We start from the raw sequence: 22,709 nt of genomic DNA, 5'->3' as shown, positions 1-22,709 counted from the left end.
ACTTTAAAGATCCAGTTAACATTTGTGGAGTTAGATTGGTTGAACAGAGGCTAGGGACTAAGGAATGTGGGGACAGATGGGAGCTGGGAAAAGTGGGTTGGGGTTAGGGAGTGGGAGAAACATACCAGGATCCTAAGGGGCCACACCAAGCACAGGATTCAGCCCCCAATTGCTGCTCAGTTTTAAAACTTGTAGTAATGCCAGTCCTCACCACTGGAGATTTCAGTTTGGCATTTCCCAGCATTAGAGCAAGCTTGGTTAAACCTTACTGAAAATCCTCAAGCTTCTCTCTTCTCAAATCCTCCCTAAGATCCTTCTGGGAGGCCCTAGGGCTGCCTTGGGTCAGTGTCAAACAAGTTGTAACCACCACATGGAGGTCATCACTCTCCTTCCTCTCCAGTGAGGCACACAGAAATTTTCAGCATGAGATGCTGCCAACGCAGCTTCTCCCATTTGCTGCTGCTGCCTGTGGCCGAGGTAGATTCACCATGACCCAGACCCCCTGAGGGTGACCTGCTGGAGTAAAACACTTCCCTTCCCCAAATACCACCCCTTCCTGCCATGATCTAGCATACATTGCAGTGAACCATTGTCCAGTTCCCACAGAGATTTTCTTTAGAACCTACTTTTTCATTTCTGTTTGCAGTCCCTCTTTCTCTGGGACTCACACATCTGGGAAGAGTTTTTCAAAGTGTGATCCCCAGATCTCTCTTGTGTCCATATCCCCTGGGGTGCTTGCTTCAAATGCAGGTTCATGAGGTACCTCCTGAGTCAGATACTCTGGGGAGAGGACTGGGTAGTAAGTGTTGGCAGTTTTTATGCCCACTGAGTTTGAAAACCACTGGTCTGTGCGTACCAGCTGAAGTCCCATGTCTCAGACAGATATATATATGGGTGTCCTCCCAGCTGCTCCCCTGCCCTAATGACTGCTCTTGCTGCAGACATGTTTTGTATCTGGGCTGAGGAAAAGAGAAAATTAGGATCAAGGGGTGGAGGAAGGGGATAGAAGAGGTTTCTAAAGTTGTCTGCCACAATCATACAGATAGTGAAAACAAACTGTGCCTCTTTCAGAATGCTAAAATTCAAAATTTCAAATTTCTTTAGCTAGACAGCTACGCAAGGGACTAGGAAGTACTCCTCTAGAATGCAGTGAATAATAACAGGCACCCTTGCAGCCCAGAGAGGTGACACCTTTACAGACACCTCTTTCCAGGAATGCATTCTAAGGACTGCAGGAGGGGAGTGTGTCTGTAGGATGCCATGTGGCGCCACCTTCTCAACTATGCCCCTACCTATATGGATCCCCATGGTGGGACCCCCTCCCTGGCTCTGCTGAGGCTGATGGGAAGGGGGCGTGTCCTGGGATTGCACTGTGAAGGCCCCCATTCTCTCCTGGCAATGTTTGAATTTAAGTATTAATAAGAAACTTGGCAAAAGGGCACTTAGAAATGAAATTTTGCCACAGCTCCAAACTCAGTATACAAATAAATTTATCACAGATGCATGACCTCAGGCAAATCGCTTCACCTCTTTGTGCCTCTTTCCTCATTTGTAATATGTAGTAAAAATAATATCCTAAATTCATCACAGCTATAGGAGAAACACATGTGAAATTAGCCAACATACACATAGTACGTACAAAATTCATTTGTTGGTTCTAAATAGTGACTAAGGGTTTCAGATAGTATAGTCAATGGCTTTCTGATTTTTTTTCCGAAGAAAAAAAACCACATACACAACAGAATTCCAGAAAAGGTTGCAAAACGATTTCTAAAAAATGTTTCAAAGCTTCCCCTCCCCCACAAAGCACCAAAAGATCTGCTTTTCAAAAACCATAAATCTTTGACAACTCCAAAACTTGCCCAGCATGCCTTTCTTTGGGTCTCCTGGTCATATTTTCTCCTTTTTAGTCTGAAAACTTGATGACTTAAACATTAACAACTAAAAACAGATTTAATACATTGGTAAACTATGAGTCAAGACTTGAATGCCATAAAAATGTTTGCTTAAGACTTAGATATTATTGGTCAGTTCTACAAAACCAGATTCAATATTATAACCTATTAATTTTGGTGTGCTTTTGTTGAGAGAATTTCTTTCTACTTTTCAAAACCAAAAAGTTCTTTTCTTATCATTATCTTCCTTCTTATCCATGCATTTATTAACATTTTGGTTTTTATTGCTTTCAATATTACGATCTTAGGAGGGAAAATCTCATCTTTCTCTCTTACTGGGTAATCTTGAGGCTGACCTAGACATGAATGGAGGAAGGCAGGAAGCCTGCTTCTGAACAAAATAGAGAGTTATCATAGTATTCTTCCTAATAGCGGTTTCATCTACTTAAAATTGCGTGAGTAACCCAAGTGTTTCTGGATGAATGTAGGAGACATTCTCCTCAGCATGCAAACTAAACTTGGTTATCAGTAGGGTTGCATCAGTTTAAATAGTATATGGGAGGTCTAGCCCAAGATTGTACCTGACCTTTGAAATGGGAGAGACAGTGGGAAAATAACCCAGCTGTAAGTATTGACCAAGGAGGGGACAACCATGGGATGTGGCAACATCAGGTCTCAATCTGGACAATTAGTAGACAGCAGGGAATTCATACAAGGTTTATTGGGGAATTAATAAGTGGGTAAAACACAGTGATGAAGAACCTTGGAGGGTACTGGTGATATGCCATATTTAGGGATTCAGGCTGTTAGCATCAGAAAAATCAATCAACAAAGTGGCAAGGTCCTAGCCATTGGAGTGGGGCTCAGGTTAGGCCTCTAGGCACTGGGAGGGAGACGGACTAGAATAAGCAAGATGCTGATCTTGTAGTTTCTAGAAAAGGAACTTGGAATAGAAGACCAAGACCCATTTATCACACATAGGTAGAGAGAGGCATAGAGTGGAAGCTGAGATTCACATATCATATAGGAGCCCAAGTTTTAGAACTGGACCAAGTCAGACCATTGACAAACATGATTTGGAGCTAAGCCCACAGGAGAGGCCAGAGCTGGTTAATTTTGGCCCTAGGACCAGGTATAGTCTGAGCATAAAAGTAGAATACCAGTGAGTGGCCCTAGAAATGGGAAGGGGGAGGCAGGAGAGAGAGTCAGGGTCAGTCTGCATCTGACAGGGTGAAGGCCCTCCAGTAAACTTGGGAATTCGTTTACCATGAGACCTTCAGCCCTCTGCTGAGGTGTCTAAGTTGGAGTTGTGGCCCTTAACCACTTCAAGTCAAATAAAATATGTTTTCAGCCAAACCAAAGAAGGGGGATAAAACTAGAGAAAGTTTATTGGACTATGTTATGCGAGCTTGTGTTATATAATGATGTGGTTACTCTTGTATTTCAGGGTTGGCTCGAAGGATGTGTGAGTCTACTCAGAAATGGTGCCAAGCACAATATCCCAGATAAAAATGGCCGTCTGCCACTGCATGCTGCCACTGCCGAGCCCGACGTGAGGTAGGTGCCCAGGTTTACATGATGCTCAGGTTGGAAGGGACCCAACTTGCATTAGAAGGTCATCTACCCCATTCCTGTGTGGCTGATAAAAACAAAACCTATTCATTTTTTTAAAGTTGCAGCAAACAGGACTGTAATGAAATACCCTACAATAATCTCAAACCCTAATATCATTCCCCTTTTACTTTGATAAGACCTTTGTCTTCTAATCTTTAATTTAAGAAGAAATGCTATTTGTCATCATTGGAATTCACATATTCATTTATTCCATTAATCATCCAGTCAATTATTAATTCAATAACTATTTATTGAGCATATATTATGGACCAAAGACTGTTCTAGTCCCTTGAAGTTCCACAGTAAGCAAGACAGAATCTCTGATGTCACAGAGCCTACATTCTATTGAAGGATTTAAGGGGCATACTGGTAAACAAGTAAATAAGATCATTTCCAATAGTGACAAGTGGTATGTAGAAAATCAAGCAGGGTAAAAGAGCAGTGACCAGGCAGGAAGGTTCATATCTAACCCAAAGTCACACCAATCTTTAGGAGTTGGGAGGAGGCAAAGGAGCCTGAGGCGGGGAGACTAGTGGGTTGGAAGGAAAATGACAAATGTGTGCTCCTGGAAGCTGTGTGAAGAAATAGACTCAAGTAAATTGGATGATCAAGGAGGTCACATTGGCCAGGCCTGTAATCCTAGCACTCTGGGAGGCTGAGATGGGAGGATTGCTTCAGCTCAGAGGTTTGAGACCAGCCTGAGTGAGAATGAGACTCCGTTTCTACTAAAAGTAGAATAATTAGCCAGGCATGGTAGCACATGCCTGTAGTTCCAGCTACTCAGAAGACTAAGGCAGGAGGATCACTGGAGCCCAGGAGTTTGAGGTTGCTGTGAGCTAGGCTGATGCCACTGTACTCTACCCAGGGTGACAGAGTGAGACTCTGTCTCAAAAAAAAAAAAAAAAAAAATGATACTCCTTCCTCACTCCCCCCTTCATAAAAATTTATAAAAAGGAAAAAAAAAATAAAAGTAAAGAATTGTCTTACATTTTTGTAAGACAATTGAGCAACCAAGGAAAAAGTTTTGCCCACACCAAGGGTGGCTTCCCCATTCCTCTGTGTCTACATGGTCTCCATTCCTGTTCTTTTGAAAGCCCCTCCAAGCTGATAAGAGCATTTCCTACTATGGAATCAGTAACATTGTGGCCTCTTCTCAACTTCTGCTGTACAGAACATGCCTCTGACAGGAATTGAGCATTGCCAAGCCTAGGCCACAGGCCAGCACCATGGGAAGTGTATTCTGTGTGCCCCACTCTCTACACCTGTGTCCAGAAATGAAATCTAAAGCTCTGTCTGGGTTGAGAAGCCCAAGGCCCTAATCTTCCAAGTTGCCAGATAACCAGATCTCTTCATTTCAATCTCTTTTACAGTAAAGTAAAAGGGCTTGGGAAATTCCAGGACTATTCCCAAGGATTACCCCTTATTATCTTGGACTCTATCCAAAAATAACAGAAAAATAGGATTTATCCAAAGCCCAACAAAACAAGGATGTTTAGAGAAGAAACAGCAAGCCCAGACAGCTCATAATCAATAGACATCATGAGGGATGACTCCCTCTTTATGAATTAGGGGGAGAAAAGAAAGAATGACTTTTCTAGACAATCCACACAAATATTTAGTCACAAAAGCATAGATTTCCCAAGAGTGGTCTTTAGGAAATAAGTTTAAAATGTACCTTATGGATTGTTCTGCCTTGATTTACTTTACTTAATTGCTTTTACTTGCTTCACAACAGTCATTTCAAAATCTACTAACTGTTCTGTTGAGGGGCTGTAAGTGAAAAAAGAAAGAAAAAAATCTACTAATTGATTCTGGAAGATAAAAGCCTACTTAACTGTGGTAATAATAGCTGTTATAACAAATAAAACCCAAAGCATCAGTGTCTTAACACAATAAAAATTTGTTTCTCACACATGTAACAGCCCAGTGTAGGTGGAGGATAGATAATGGATGGTGGGTAGTGGGTGGCTCCCCGCCATGTGGACCCAAGCTTCTCCCATTTTGTGGCTCCACAAAATCCCCCTAGGGGATTCTATGATCCCCTAGGATCATAGAATACCCTTTTTTCAGGCTGCAAATGGAAAAAGAGGAGCACAGTGGCTCCCCCTTCTCCTGGAGGATATGTTCTAAGATCCCAGTGGATGCCTAAAACCATAGATAGTACCAAACTCTATCTACACTATGTTTTTCCCATTCATACGTACCTATAAAGTCTAATTTATCAATTGGGTTCAACAAGAGATGAACAACAATAACTAATAAAAAAAAAATAGAGCAATTATAACAATATGCCAGTGTCACTACTCTTGTGCTTTGGGGCCATTATGAAGTAAGGTAAGAGTAACTTGAACACAAGTACTGTGATACGAAACAGTCAATCTGATAACCAAGATGTCTCCTAAGAGACTAATGGGCAGGTGGTGTAGACAGCATGGATACACTGGACAAAGGGACGATTCATCACCCAGATGGGACAGAGTGGGGCAACACCAGATTTCATCACGCTACTCAAAACAATGTACAATTTAAAACCTATGAACTGTTTATTTCTGGAATTTTTCAGGGAATATTTTTGAACCTTGGTGACTGAAACCATGGAAAGCAAGACCACAGATTAAGGGGGGACTACTATATAAAGAAGCCTCACTCAGTTTCTTAAACTCTCAGCCTGCAAATAACACAATTTACTTCTGCTCACATTCCATTAATAAGGACTAGTCATTTGACCCTATCTGGGTATAAGGAGCTCTCAGGAATATATTTCCTGCCAGGAATCTACCTCCCAACAGTTACTCTAATCCATGAAAGGGGAACATGGATTTTGATGAAAAGCTAGCGCTCTCTGCCCTTAACCCATTATACCTGAGAGGTAAACTAAGCCTTGTAAGTCAAAATGACATTCAAGGTCAATTTGGTCAGCTGATTAGGTTCATCCTCTGAAATCATTGCAATAATAAATTGAAAACCAATCCAAGAGTACTTCCTCTCTTGTGGACTTGTATGTAGACTTGTTATCATGCCTAGAGTGCCCCAGACGCTCTAGGATCTACATTGCATTGCTAGAACTAGGAGAGCAGAGAGCTGTGGCTTCCCCTTCTCTTAAAATTGTACCAAATGACCCAGCCATCACCCTTGGATGAGTTGAAACCAGAAAAATAAACATCCTCTGTGTGCTGATGACATAGTATTATCGTCCTAAAAGGATCTTTAACTGATTCTGAAGATAAAATTCTGCTTTAGTTATGGTAATGCTAGATGCTTTAACTAATAAAACCCAAAGGTTAATTATTCCAAAATCAAAATCATTATTGCTGGTAAATGTTCCCCCACAATTAATTGGGTTAAAACCCATATAGCAAATCAACTATAGTCATGCACCATATAACAACATTTTTGTCAACAACAGACTGCATATGTGATGATGGTCCCATAAGATTATAATGCCATATTTTTATCATATCTTTTCTATGTTTAGAGACACAAATACTTATCGTTGTGTTATAGTTGCCTACAGTATTCAGTACAGTAACTTGCTGTAGTAGGCTATACCATCTGTTTGTGTAAATATACTGTATAATGTTTGCACAATGGCAAAATTGCCTAATTTCTCAGAAAATATCCCTGTCGTTAAGTGACACATAACTATAGGTTGGTTACCTACAGAACCTTGGGAAACTAGCTTGTCTTAAGAGTTCCCTATGAAATTACACTGTTAAAATGAGATATTTTATAGTTGTTTTATTAAGAAATGTTATGACCATGGCAGGGTTTGATACATATGAATTAAATGTTTAAGGTAGAAACTAACCAAGCCAGGCTCTGTTGCAGAGAAATTGGGCTTCAGTCACCATTTGTGTGTCAGCATGAACTCAGAATTGTTTTCTGAGAAAAAATAAAACCTGGTCTGGCTTGTAGGTTCTTCCTAATCCTACAAGTGTAAGGCAAGCCTGTTTGAGCATTCACTTTGCCTAAGTGGACACAACTTCAGGCCAGCCTGGGTGACCTATAAAACATATGGGTTTGCATTTATTAATAATTTACAATGATGACAATGATAATAACATTGGCTGTTTACCATGCTCATGCTCTGAGCAAAGTTCTAAGTGCCTTTTGTGTACTACCTCATCTAATCCTTACCACACTTCTCCTAAGTAGAGGAAGTAGAATTCTAAGTAGAATTCTGTCCCCATTTTACAGATGAGGAAACTGGAGCACATGGAAAATAATTAATTAATATAATAATAATAATTATGTGAAGATAACCTGCCCATAGGTCTGCTGTGCTCCTGAGACCCACTCTTGTGGACCTTGTAGAATTTATTTTAATGGTCATATTTTATCATTAAGACCTTGACCTCCATTGAGAGGACTTATAAGAAACAGCTTACAAAATTTATTGGCTCATTGTCAGGGTATATTTTGTTCATTATAGCACCCAAAACATCCTACATGAAAAACCACAAGAAAAATTTCTACCAAAGAAGAAATTTCTGTGCTTCTCCTGACAAATTTTTTATTTTTACTGTATGGACAGTGTGACTTAAGATCATGTTTCTCTCTTTGGGTGTTTTGAAAATTCAAACCTCAATTTGTGTTCCACCTCTAGCATACATGCATGATGCCAGGTCACATCTTCTTTATCTTGCCCTCGTTTTCTCTTTGTCTCGTTCCTTCACTAGTTTTCTTGCTTCGCTCTATGTATACAGGTCTGTGTACATGCAGTCCGGCATCCCACCAGCGTGCACACACATTTGCTGCAGAGGTTGTCGGGGTGTGAACAGCACTCACTCCTGTTTGTGTTGACCCTGGAACAGAGACTGCTGCTAGACTTCAGCACCCAATGAACATTAAACTCAACCATTCAACTCCCTCAAAACTCCCTTTGCTATCTTTGTTAGTGTGTGTATGTCTGTACTTTCCCCTAATCATAAGTAGTATGTACAGGCCACAGGGTGGCCTTGTGCTCAGGTGATCATACTGGTTTCTAAAATCTTGCTGACCCTTAGATGTCCAAACAGCAAGCTCCTTCCACCTGGTGCTCGCTGGAGGTTATACAGGGGGAAGCCTCAAACACAAGCTGCTTATAAACAGCCCTTTGCCTCCAGAAGGATTCTTGGTTCTCTGATAGAAACAACTCCCCAGCAAACCAGTCGGTTCCAATCTGCATCCCTAGCTAACCCCCCACTCAGCAGGGATGGAAGCTGGCGCAGGGCTAAGTGATTTATAATTATGAACACGGAGGCACGTTGGGTTGACAGAAGCAAAGCAGCACAGGTTTCATCTTCGATTCTCCTTCCTGCTTTGAACACTCTGCTTCTCAGCAGGTCTGAGTTTTTCTTCCTTTCAGCTCCCCACGGAGCTTTCTTGCTCCCTTGGCTGGGGCATTCAGAGGGCACCCGTGTGAAAGAGGGAGCATGATCATTAAGACAAAACTCCAAAGAGAACAGAGTTGTGTTTGTACAAGCTGAGCATGCTAGTGTTGGAAGGCAAGCAGCAATTCCCTCTGAAAGCAGCCACGGGACTCTCTGAAGGTCTTTTTTACGGTCTCCATGGCTACTGGCAGATTTTTTTTTTTTCTCTCTCTCTCCTTGCCAGAGCACCAGCAGCTCTGCCTCTTTTTATCACTCTTGACTACAGCCCAAGGGAGGAAGGAATCATCTCCCTTGGGTCCTGGTCTCTAGTTACCAGGTGTTTTAACTTCAGTGGATGTGTCCCTATAGCATGCTCTTGCATCCAGGCAGCTTCAGGGACAGGAAGGGCAGATGGCTGGCTGGGGGACCATTTCTCCCACCAGTCACTGGGACAGCCAGCTCCAGGGCTGGTAGCAGCCTGAGGGACCAGCAAAACAGAAAAGCTCACAGAAATAAGTTGTCCCTAGGATGCTTGTAGCTGATCTCTCTCTCTCTCTCTTTCTCTGTGACCCACCAATCACTTAATGGTAATCAAGGGAGATTGTTGATAAATAAAGTGTAGGGGCCTTAAAAAAATTACTCATTATATAAAACTTATTATGACATTAAAGGCTATCCTAAGTGCTTTGTACTCATCAACTCACTTAAAGTCCCAGCAAATCTTTGGGAAGTGAGTATTACACTCTATTTTACAGATAAGAAAATGTAGGCACCAGAGTCTCCTAAGTTGCCCAAGCTCACTACCTGGTTGGGTAAGAGCAGGGATCCTAACAGAGGCAGGTGGGCTCCAGCCTCAGGGCTGGGTGCTCCTGCTGGGGTGCAGGCCTGCTGTCCTGGGACCGAGGACAAGGCGGGCTTCATGCTGCTGCCTCAGAGATCTGAGGATGGGAGGGAGTCTGGACCGGTGTTAATGGGGGTTGTGAAAGACTCCTGGGCCACCATTGCACAAAACAGGGGCTCGGGGAAAGCAGACCAGAGGGCTGCAAGTAGTCTGGTGACTGAGGCAAATACAGGACCGTATCTTGTGGATTACCTCTGTACCGCAGAACAGCAAGGAAGCAGCAGACTGGAAACAGGATACCTGATTTCTAGTTCGAGCCAGGTCACCGAGGCCTTATGTGATGGCCTTGCCAAGCCCTGCAGGGCTTCAGGTTCTTTGCTCTCATAAAATGAGGAAAAAAGGGTGAAGGTGAGGGTGAGGGACTTTATCTGACCATTTGTGTTCAGCTTTGAAGATCAGAGACTTAGAAATTGATGGAGTCAGGCAGCACAGACCAGCGTGCATCTGGCAAGGCCATGACAGGGAAGACATGGAATGTTAAAGGAGGCACCTGAAGAAAGTCCAGGGAAATACTATTTAAAACTAACTGGCAAGAGATTAGTTAACAAGAGCATAGTCCCCAAAAGAGCAGGAAAAGGTTACCACCCCTTAGCCCAAAAGTGGCAAGGAAGGGAGCTGGTACTGGAACCTTCTGAGAGCTGTGGTGGTGGCTCCAGCTGTAGGAGCCCGGGCCTTCGGTGGAGAAATGCAATCACTACCAGAAAGGGAGATGGATTTTTCCCACCTCCCGCCAGTTCTCCCTGTCCAGACCCAGTAGGAGGTCAGAGGTCAAGGGTACCTGGTTGATGCCATCCTCAGAAGTCAGCCTCAGAGCAGGACACTGCAGAGAAAAGATGCATTTGGGAGGCAAATAGAGAAATATGTCAGTACCAGGTTCATCCCACAGCCTTGGGTGGCCCACCCAGGATGTGACAAGAGGTCTTGCTTGCCCCAGCCCCACTCTAATCTGCTCAGAGCCCCTCTTCCCTCAAAGTGATCACGTCTGCCCCAGAAGATCCTGTCTGCTCGGGGTTAACTGAGGAGGACCACATTGGACCACAGCTGACCTGCCTTCCCTCCCACTCTCCCCAGCGCTTCAGACCAGTCGGGCCGTAGAGAGGAAACAATGGCCAATAATGAGAGAGAGAAGAGAGGGAAAGGAAAAAAGAAAGAGAGCAAGAAGGACAGTCACCAGTTAAGCCTTGCCCCCATCCATAAAGCATCCATAAGGAAAGATATATCCAGAGGTGAAATAATAACAAAGACAAGAATAGTGTCACCCAAAATGCAATTATTTTTATAGTGTCTTCCCATCAGACAGAGAATGCGTCTAGAATTTAGAAAGCATAAAAGAGATGTGCTACCTGCAGTGATAGCCATTGTTCCTTTAAGTTCTGTGTGCCAGGGGCTTTGTGCCTGTTGGGCCATTGGATGATCCTCAACACTTCTGCTGCTGATGTCACCCTAGGACAGGGGTCCTCGAACTTTTTAAACGGGGCCAGTTCACTGTCTCTCAGACCGTTGGAGAGTGCGCACTGTGGGCCCCGGACAGTCGGCTGCTAAGCAGGACAGGCAGCTGCTAAGCAGGACAGGCAGCTTCGGCAAAAACACCCGGAGGGCCGGATAAATGTGCTAGGCAGCCCGCATGTGACCCCCAGGCCGTAGTTTGAGGAGCCCTGCCCTAGGATATACAGGAGCATACAGAAACTCAGAGGGATCATGCAGCAGTGAGGCCAGAATCAAATCTTAGCATGATCCTGGCTCCCCAAAAGACAGTGACAAACTAGATTTAAAGCACAGGCTTCCTGGTTATTTCCTCTCCACAGCGAATAACCAGAAGTCCATCCCTATTTAAGTTCTCTCTGTATTACATTTCCTAAGGCAGTATGATTGGTGTACCTCTCTTTTCTTCTATTGTAAGGAACAACTTAATACCTAGGGCTTTAGATGTCATCTAAGCTGAAAGACAATGAAAATTTGGGGAAAAGCCTAATTTCATTTTTCAAAATATTCTTCTAAAAATAATTTCTGAATTTCTTTGTCTGCCCATACACTATTCTTTAACATCTTGCTGAGTCTGCATTGATTAATTCATTCTACACATTTCTCAATAGTTTCCAAACCTGGCTGTTTACCAGAATTCCCTGAACATCTTTTTTAATTTGTAGAATCCGGGCTTCTCCCCATACCTACTGAGATAGAAACTCTTGAGTGTGGAGTTCAGGTATTTGTGATTTTAAAAAATCTCCCCAGGCAATTCTGAGATGGAGCCAGGGTTCAAACTTCTAGGGTTAAGTGTTCTAGAGCTTATACTTAGTGTGTTCCAGGCATGCTCTAAATGCCTTATGTATATTAACTCATTTAATCCTCTGAGCCATGGGTCCTCAAACTTTTTAAACAGGGGGCCAGTTCACTGTCCCTCAGACCCTTGGAGGGCCAGGCTATAGTTTAAGAAAAACTATGAACAAATTCCTGTGCACACTGCACACATCTTATTTTGAAGTAAATAAACAAACAGGCAACAACACCCGCATGTGGCCCCCGGGCCGTAGTTTGAGGATGCTTGCTCTGAGCTATAAGACTGGTAGTTTTTAACTACGCCATCTCACAGATGAGGAATCTTAGGCACAGAGGGGGTAACTAACTGGCCAGAGGTTACAGAGCTAATCTGTGCCAGGTGAGCCTAGGCGGTGTCAGCCTAGACCCTGAGTCACTAGCCACTGTGCTCAGCTGCTTCTTTCTCACAGATGGAACATTGACCTCAGTCAACCGAGCGCGGGTAAGAGTTTGAGAATCGTTGACAGTTCCTTCCCACTGAGTACTGCCATCTCGTGCTTACATATTTGCATATTTCACCAAGAATGAGCAAAGTTGGGCATGCTGACTACCTCCTGGTATAATCTATGCATTTAAAAGGCATATGCACCTAGGAGTGAAGCAGTTTGAAAGCACTCTAGAAGTTTTTGCAAAACGAATGAAGAGTAAGCACTAGATGATTTTGGTTCTTCAAGGGCATGGCCTGGTGAATACCATAAGCCTTCAGGTCCCCTGGCCCCTCCAGGAACACTAAGGTGGAGAGCAGGAGCGAGAGGCAGACAAAGGTGCGTCAAAGACGCCTTCTTACCTTTCACGCTTGCTTCTTTTCCACAGATCTTTGCCCCAGAGAATTGGAAAGAGCCCTCACCTTTATTTGCAAGCCTTTAATTTACTGTATTTCTAATGTGTCCTTATACTGGTTCCAAGAGCACCATGACTGTTCTTTTGAGCTGCTTCTCCTGTTTTTCCTTACAGGCTTCTGACAGTCCTGTTGCAACAGTCGAGCCTCAGTGAGGTTAATCACCAGGACAGTGAGGTGAGTCTGCCCCCTCAAGCAACAGGTGCCATTTTGCATGCGGGCATGGAAGGAAGGCTTTTCCAGAACCACTGTGCTCCCCTTCATAAAGCCACAAACCAGAACCACTATGTTCCCACTCATAAAGCCACAAAGACGGGGTGGAGTATATTTTTGTGTTCCTATGCTGAAAGGGAAACCTTTGTCTCCACTATTAATCCTCAGAAATTTATCCCCACCATCGGTGTGGGTAGCTTTTAATAGGGAAGGACTTTATTGCATTAAGTACTTAAGCATTTACCATATGACTGAAATTTTGTAATTTCCCTCTGGACATTGAGAAATAAATATTGCTCTCTCCTGTCTTGTCAAGTTCCAGAAACTTAGATGGCAAGCTCCAGACGTGCTTGCTCTGAGTGAGAAATGACAGAGAGCTGGGAGCAGAGGTGTGCACCTGTAGTCACTTGGGAGGCTAAGGCGGGAGGATTGCTTGAGCCCAGGAGTTCAAGTCCAGCCTGGGCAACATAGTGAGACCTCGTCTCTAAAATAAAAGAAAAAGGGAAAGATGACAGAGAGAATAATTTCAGGCTACCTGCTCTAGATGCGACATTATTAATCCCAATGACCACAACTGCTGTTTTCTTCATGTTACAAAGACAATATTGTAGAAGGCTTCCAAAGATACTATTCCACACTCTTGAACGAAGTTCTTGAGGGAGGGTGAATCAGACACTAAGCTGACCTGCCCCAGAGTAGCTTAGGGCCTTGTTATATCTGCTTAGCTCTTTTAAAATTAAAAATAATTTTTATTGGCCAGCCTGATTTCTTTAATAAGCTTCTTAAAACCAATTTAAATGCCTGATTTTTAATGGAATTTTAAAATAAATAATATGTCCTTGATTTGGGGCATCTCACTGAAAAAGTCTGATAACATTAAAAATGCAGATTTACAAAGATGCCAACCACATTATTTTCAAGGAAGCCAGCTTGCCATAGGCAAGGGGGGGGGGAGGAGTAAGCCTGCTAAGAGTTTTCTTCTGGGACAGAGCCCCATCTGTCCTGAGCTGCATTAAGGTCTTGCTTCTGCTTTAATGACCACACCAAAAAGCCCCTGCTCTACAGCCTGGGCCTGAGCTTGGACACCTCCCCAGCTTGGGGGTCACAGGCTGCTTGCACTCCCCACATCTTTAGTGGTTTAAAGCAAAACCTCAGAGGAAAGAGGATTGCTCTGTTTTAAACTTCTGCTTTAAAAATGAGAACCAGAGACGAGACAGCACACTCTGGTCACTCTCTGCCCATGGCATGAAGGCAGAGAGCTTAAGTGGCCACAGTTCGTGTCAGCAGATTGTGAACTTCTGGATTTTAGGCAAGTTGCCAACTACTTCCTCCACATCCCACCCCTGCCCTCACCCCCCAAACTGGGTCTTACTTAGAAAGCTGGCAGACTTGATCATTCATAACCTAAAGCTATTTCCACTCATAGACATCTAACTGAACTGACATCCCCCAGCAAAGGCCTCGTTCCCTATTTTTCCCCACCCTGGGAGGCACCTAGCTGGTGGAGATAATGAAAGTAGACACAGATCTTTCTATGAGTGGTAATTGTAACACCTTGCAGATAATATGTGGTAAATATTGGAAAAGTCCCCTGTTCCTCCTCATGCAAAGTGACCTGTATGAAAAGATTTCTCCTGCTATTATACCAGCATTTGGATCCATCAGATTTTAAGCTCAGAGAGCAGATTCAGCAGAGCAGGAGGTTCAACAGGGTCACTTTCCACCCAGTGTCACAGCCCTCCCGGGTCCCTGTTACAACATGTCTGAAATCCACCTGAAACCACTGCTAGTGCTACCCTGTATTTTTCATACTATATATATATTTTTTAGCATATTATGGGGGTACAAGTGTTAAGGTTACATATATTGCCATTGCCCCCCCTTCCCTCCTCGAGTCAGAGCCTCAAGTGTGACCATCCCCTAAACGTTGCACATCTCACTCATTGTGTTTGTATATACCCATCCCTTCCTCCTCCCTCCCACCTGCCTGACACCTGATAAATGTTATTCCTATATGTCCACTGAGGTGTTGATCCGTTAATACCAATTTGCTGTGAAAAACAAGCTGTGGTGCTTGTTTTTCCATTCTTGAGATACTTCATAGAATAGGTTCCAGGTCTATCCAGAAAAATACAAGGGGTGCTATATATTTTTAATATATAAATACACATATTTATAAATATGTGCATTATATGTAGTATTGTTAGATAAAAATTTAAGAGGCCATTGTTTTGGCCTGAGCCAAACAGACCTCCAACAGACCAGACTAAAAATCAAAATGGCATCACTCATCCTTAAGTTTCAAGTTCCCAAACTGAAACTAAGTTGTTATCTGAACTTCTGAGAAATCAGGGGAAAGATAATAGTCAAATTTCCCAAGCAAGCCAGTTTCAATCAGCATGATAATGAAATTCCCCCTGCCTTTAATCTTTACAACAAAAAGTAACCTAAAATAAACCTGACTTTGACCAGTTTACTTCTCTATTGTTCTGTTTTCCTGTTTCTACCTTTCAAGGAAAGTAACTTTGAAATGACCAGTCTGATTTTTGTTCTTTGCTTCTGCTTTATTCAGCCCTTCTCTGTCTTCAAAATAACCTCCTCTGCCTGGTTCATTGGTACACTTATTCTATCTTTTTTTTCTTTTTTAAAATTTTATTTGTATAATTTTAAGATATACAAATGCAGTTTTGGGTAGCCATCACCCAAACACGTATTCTATTTTATGGAATGAAATGTTGCCCAATTTTAGAATTTTAAAAAAGCCAATTAAGACCTTTAAAACTAAATCTGTTGTAATTCTGTCTTTTGACAATATATTAATATATATTAAATATAAATATAAAATACAAATTTCATATATATATATATATATGTCATTGCTAGTGTAAACCGATCAGAATAAATTCCCAAGGGCAAAGCTCTTGCCATTGAGAAATAAGGATACTTCTGAAATGGAACGACACGGCCCAGGCTTTCTTTTTCATTCATTGCTTTGGTGGAGTTCCTGTGTTTGGCTGCTCAGTGTTTTGAACAAGCAATCTCCTCTCTCTCCTCTCAATCATTTTTCACTGTGCTCTAAGCACCATGCAGCCACCATTATATGTGTAAAACAAACACACACACTATACCTGCTAAATTCCAGGAAGCAAAAAGAGTGAAGCAAAAAGCAATAAGGGAAAGGGTAAGTTAGTGCCTAAGAAGCATTATGGTTTCCTACTGCCAAGAGGAAAGAGCAAGGAATAGCCCTACCTAGTTTAATGAAATTATTTTCCAGGAATAACTGAAGGAGTCCCAAAATGATCACAATAATGGTTAAAGATTAAAGAATCAATTAGTAGAAATCTAACTTCATTAACAGATATATTCAATTAAAAACTGAAACTAAGGAATGGAGAGATAGAAGGAAGGAAGGAAACAAATTCAGTTTCTGAAGCCATTCTCTAACTGCTCAAGCAAAACAAACATAATCTTATTTTACGTCAGGGAGATGAATGTCACCTGGAGGATATCCTGATCTGAGGTTAGTGACTGAAGACAGCTCTTTTGTATTATTAGTTTTACTTATATAGGTAATACATGAACATATTTGCTTTTTAAAAGTTTAAATATTACAAGTACTGTTAGAAAGTCCTTAATTACTTCTACCCCACCACCTTTGCCCCAGGTAATCACTGTTTGTTGTGTCTCTTTCCCAATCTTTTATATATATTCATAGGAAATATGGAGTATTAAATAAAACATATCACTCAATATGTTTTCTGTAACTTTGTTTTTTCAATTCTAGCATACGTCTTAGAACTCTTGATACAGATAGATCTGGCTCATTCCTTCTGATGGCATCATAGTGTTCAATACTATGAAAATACCTCATTTACTTAGCCATTCTCCCACGAATAGAGATTTAGGTCATCTCCAATTTCTCACCACCATACACAATAATCTAAAAAGTGTTTTTTGTATAAGCCTACTTGAGTACTTTATACAAGTGTTTCTCTAGAAGAAGAATTGTTGAATAGTGTACATTTTTATTTTTAATACACACTGCCTAATCATTCTCCCAAAATAGCTATATCCATTTATAGCGCCATCAGTTGTGTAAGTAGTGGTTTTCTTTTTTCAGTTGTTGCTGGATTTTCTTGTTGTTATTTGAATTTTCCTGATTAATGAAATCGAGCATCATTTCATAGAGATAGTGGTCTTTTTTATATCTTCTTTTGTGACTGGCCTGTTTACATTCTTTGTCCATTGATCTATTGGATTACTTGTCATTTTCTTATCTATTCATAGGTGTTTATTATATATTTTGAACATTAATCCTTTGTTGGGTTGTAAATATTTTTTCATAGGCTATTGCCTATTTTAGAACTGTTTGTAGTGTCTTGTACAGAACTTTAAAAATATAATGTAATGAAAATGATTATTCTTGTCTGTTCCTGCTTTTGCTTTTGATGTCTTTTTACAGGCGGCCTTCCTTAACCCAAAGAACTGAATTACATTATGCTAAGTATATTTTAGCTTGTTACAGGATTTTTTAAATATGTGGTTGCATTTCTGAACTCTCTGTTCTGTTCCAATGATCTGTTTGTTTTTCCTGTTTCATTAACCACACAGCCTGATTATAAAAGGACTTATTTAGAAGCTATCCACACTGCAGAGTTTGACACTGTGGGAAAGCAAGATGGGGTCAGATTGTCCTTGGTGCTTTTGTTCTTCAAATCAGGACCTCAGGGGAAGCACTGACATAGAGGCTTGTCTATTGCAGCTACTGGGAGTTAAGAAGTTGCTGCCCAGCTGGAATCTAACCTCTCCTGCTCTCATTTTAGCTTTGACAGGAAGCACACCCCACCACGAGGGGCTGTGAGCCATCGGCATCTGGGTTAGAACTCTGAATGCTTTTATCCAGAGAAGCACTGACATGCGTGGTATTTAGAATGTATTGTTGGCTCTATATTAAATACACATTCTTATATAAGTAGATTTTTGTGAGCAGCCTGACAAGCCAAACTTCAATTTTAACAGTACTCTGAGAAATAAGTTGCAAAAACAGATGTGAACTTTTGGACATAATTCTTAGCACCAATTCTACTTACTACATTCCTAAGATATAACCATAAGCAGATATTGTGCACTATAAGGGCAAAATCGGAAGAAATAGTCTCTGACTCTAGAAATCTTTTAACTTAACAGCAAAAGGTAAAATAATAAAGCAAATTATTTTTAGTGTACCAGAATGTTTATCCTAAAACTGAACACCTTTAAAAAATGGAATAGGGTTGCCACTATTTAGGAGCCCTCACATCCTTCTCCCCCCATCCTCTTAACCCCATACATTTTTAGAGGCAAGCCTTGTCTTTTTCATCTTTGTATCTGTAGAATCTATTAATAGCTTAGTAATTTGAGGCTCAAAAAATTAGAGCGAGAGAGAGAATTAAATTCAAGAAAAAGTTGTGTTATTTTATGGCCCTTTCTCCCTTTCTTTTGTTGATGCAATTTAACTACCCAATTTATTTACCAGACTTGACTCCAGGTGACTTTATTATTTTCAAACTCTACTCCCCCAAATATAAGATTTTTATGGTATTAGAGGTATCCATATGAAAAAATAAACACATTTTATATAATCTAGAACCTTTAAAAAATATCCTGTAGACTCTAGAGCAGCAATGTTTACCCAATTTTGTGATATAGATACCTTTCATGTGTTGGTGAAGCCTGTGGACACTTTCTTAGAAAAATATCTGAAATTACATAAAAAAGGGGATTATGAAAGAAATCAATTACATTGCAATATAGTTATCAAATACAGTTATCAAAATAGTTTAAAGAATAAATTTGTAATAGTAATATACAAGCTTTTTTATTAATGCATTATGGGATAACTACTACAATTTTGAAGTGGTGATACATGTAAATAATACATATAAATTTTGAGATATCCGCAATAACTAATGTGACAGGAAAGTTTTCTGTAATTTACATTGGTGGCAAAGTCACAGGTACTGTTAAATATACTTTGGGTTGTTGCCTATATTCATAATTAAAGAAGATGACAAATTTCAATTAGTAGTTAGTGAAAATAAAGGTGTAATTATTTCTCTGATGCAGTCTCACTCAAATCCTTATTTTTTCCATGGATAGAACCCTTACTCTAGCAGTAATTTAAAAAAAATCTTCCAAAAACATTTTGAGCAATGAGTGGAATAATTATATAGCCTCCCACAGTGATCTACTTGAAACAGGAAAATAGTTATTTTACTCATGTAACAAATATTTGTTAAGTGCCTACTATGTCTCATGTAGGCTTCATCCCTGTTCTGATAATAGTGTTCATAATTTAGTGCAAGAGCATGCAGATGCTCTACTTTGTTGAAAAAAATTACATTTTATTAATTTTCCTAGATTTCCATGAGCTAAGTTTATTTTAGTGGGGATTTCTCCTTGCATTTTATTGTTTTTCTTGTCTCATTTAAATTATGAAAATCTCCATTGTAAGGTCTTTTATTTTTTTTTATGTCAAACACATTATTCTGGTAATTATTATAGGGAGAAAGTGAGAGTTTAAAGAATGGCATTAATTAGCAGGCGTTCCCAGTGTTCTAAAATCCAACTGCAGATTAATCTTGGTCTTCAGTTATAATCTTTGGCCATTATGATGTTCGGTGTTTATCTCTCTGGATTAGGAAACTTCAAAACAAAGACAATGAATTAATTTACTAAGCTTTCTGATCTATAAGATTTTTTCCAAATAAAAATGGAAGAAAATGGCTTTCATTATTTCACTTGTAACACCATCTAGTTTTTTTTTTAAAAAAACTAGATGTATTTTTAAAGTTTATCATTTATTCCAATTTTTTGTCTAAGGAAGGCCCTCTCTATAACTTTCATGGGGAGTAGTCATATGTGATTGGGTTATTAATAGTATGTGAATTTCAAAATGTCAACGAGAGCCAAATTGAACTTCTGTGAAACTCAAGATCCTTCTGAGGATCTAGAATTGTTTTGCTAACCCCTTAGCCACCTGCTCCAACCCTGTCTCCCGCCCCATGCACCAAGCACAAGGGGTGTACGACGCACCCAGCCATATCAACATTTGTCTCTCTGTACCTTCAGTGCCAGCTAGAGCCAGTCTTAAAGTACAGTTCTGAAACATGAAACCTGCTAAGCACTAAATCAGATTTCTGGTTCAGAAAACGCAAGAGTTACAGTGGTTTGGGCGGGAAAAAAAAGAATAAAGTTCTGAGAAGCTGGTAGGATTTATAAGCCCATAACTGAAATTGTGGTGGCACAGGTTCAAGGTGCAGAATTACTCATCTGCACAAAAGCACCGTTCCCAAGCAACCCTACTATGCACCTGAGAGTTAGAACATACACTTAGTCCTATCAGCAATCTAAAAATAGATCCTAAGTCAATTAAAACTTAACATTTCCCTTCAAAACATTCAGGAGAGTTTATATTCTTAACTGAATGTGAATTACTCTTCACTTTTTGAGCCAATACTTTTTGTTTTTCAAAGGAGTAAAATTCTGTTACCAGGGCCATCTGGGTGTTTGTTGCAACTTGTCTGCTAGTAAGTCCTAGATTTTTAGCTCCTAGTTGCCTCGAAGGCTCAACTGATTCCTGAATGCAACTGCAGGGAATACCTGATAGGAAAGGTCTTTGCAGCTTGGAGACAGATGGCTGTCTTGTATCCAACAGACTATGATTTTATACTCCCCATGAGTCCAAGAGATCTTGGATAACCTGCAATTTACTAATTAATTCTCCCAGTAAGCATTTCTTGAACACCCTCTGTGTGCTCAATGCAGCGGGCATACCATGTGAATATGCTGCAGCATCTGCCTTTCTGTGCAGCACAGCCTAAACGTGATTTCTGACACTGCTCAGCGTAGACGCCAAATGCCAAGCCTGAAGTCTGCCCCTTAAATGGTTACCAGAATCTTAACATAACACAACTACAACTACAATGTCTCCAGGCTCAACAGAAGCTGAAGAAAGGAGAAGGAAGCAGTTGTAGGAAAATGTTCTTAAAAAAAGAAGTGTTTTGCAATACCAACCACTGCCCTTGAGCTGATTTTGAAAGTTTTGGTTTTCATATTATTAACTCTAAGAAGATTTATTTTTATTTCTCATTAGCCCAACTGAAAATAAAAAAAAAGCAACAGGAAATTTCTTTTAACTTGACTGAATGTTTGCAACCCATTTGTATTATAAAATTAGTAAGAGAAGTAATAAAGTAATTCAAGTCTTAATTTGGGGCCATTCAGAGGATTGCCAGTTATTTCTAAGGGGATTCCCAAATTTCAGGGTGGGAGTGGACTGCGAGGGAGAATGAATATAATATATATTTTATATCTTACAAAAATAATATTTTCCAGCTGCACTTTTAGGAGGAGCCTAGAGGCAATGCCAAATGAAACAAATAATATAGAGTGGCAGCCCTTACCCTAGTGAGAACCACTGTTTTAAAAAGTGAGATGACCTTGAATCCAGCTAAAATCACAAAAGAATTTTTCAGCAGCTGAGCTCATTTCCAGAATGAATGTCTACCAGCGTAACGTTGTGTAAAGAGCATTTTTTCTCCAGAGTCAGAGAAACCTGGATTTGAATCCCAGCTCTACTATGCACTCAGTCAATGACCACAGGCATGTTACTTAACCTGTTTGTGTTTCAGTTTCCTCACCTATAAAATGAACCTAAAAATACCTAACCCTAGAGATCATCTTACAGATTCGATGAGATAACATATAGAAAACTCTTGGCACCAAGTAGGTATGTGAAAAATGATAATGTTCCTCCCACCCCACTCGTTTACCAAAATAGGCAAGAGTTGAATTTTGCAAGGGCTTTGTTGTTGTTTTAAGAGAATAACTCTTAAAGCCTATCAACTGTGTTTAGGAGACACAGATTAACAGTGCACAACCACAGTTTAATTCACAAGCACATTTTCACACTGAATTCTCATATTACTAAAGTGCATCTCTGCTTAGCTGTTGCCATCTATCTACCTCACCTTTGACAGTACAGTCATACAAAGCACAGGATCATTTGGAGCACTTATCAAAAATTCTGACAAGTTTCAGCTGATGAGTTGGTCACAATGATCATATCAAACAAATTCAGTTTTTATAAAGGAGAAGTCATGTTCTGCCTTTCCTTCTTAGGTGTAGGATTTTTAAAAGCAAAGCCAAATTTTTAAAAAGCAAAACAATCAAGAACAGTGAGAAATCACTCATTGATTTAATAAGTGTTTACTCAGCATCTACAAGTTGCCTGGCACTGTGCTAGACTCTAGGGATCCAGACAGGCAGACAAGGGCTCTGCCTCCATGAGTCTTACACTCCAGTCACTTGAAAATTGACTCACTGTCTTTACCCCTCACCATCTTTGCCCCATGATGCCAACATGACTCTACAGCAAATGGGACTAAGAACTAGGAAAAGAATGATCTATGTATAATAAAAAGAATCTTATTTTTTCTGTTCAGATTTTTTTTTTTCTTTTAGAGACGAGGTCTCACTCTGTCACCCAGGCTGGAGTGCAGTGGCATGATCATAGCTTACTTTAACCTCAAACTCCTGAG

The 22,709-nt window shown here is 40.6% G+C and overlaps 1 protein-coding gene across 1 annotated transcript in view; it reads left to right on the top strand.

The window, feature by feature from the left end:
* The window catches only part of ANKRD55 (ankyrin repeat domain 55), a 95,631-nt gene that overhangs the window by 29,397 nt on the left and 43,525 nt on the right, over window positions 1–22,709 (top strand). The window contains exons 4-5 of the mRNA XM_012775663.3: window positions 3,343–3,452; window positions 13,032–13,092. Coding sequence (XP_012631117.2) covers window positions 3,343–3,452; window positions 13,032–13,092 — 171 coding nt within the window. The remainder of the gene's footprint in view (window positions 1–3,342; window positions 3,453–13,031; window positions 13,093–22,709) is intronic.

This window comes from Microcebus murinus, chromosome 11 (genome assembly GCF_040939455.1).
Source record: "Microcebus murinus isolate Inina chromosome 11, M.murinus_Inina_mat1.0, whole genome shotgun sequence".
Classification (NCBI taxonomy): Eukaryota; Metazoa; Chordata; class Mammalia; order Primates; family Cheirogaleidae; genus Microcebus; species Microcebus murinus.
This window is presented reverse-complemented; position numbering and strand designations above follow the sequence as displayed.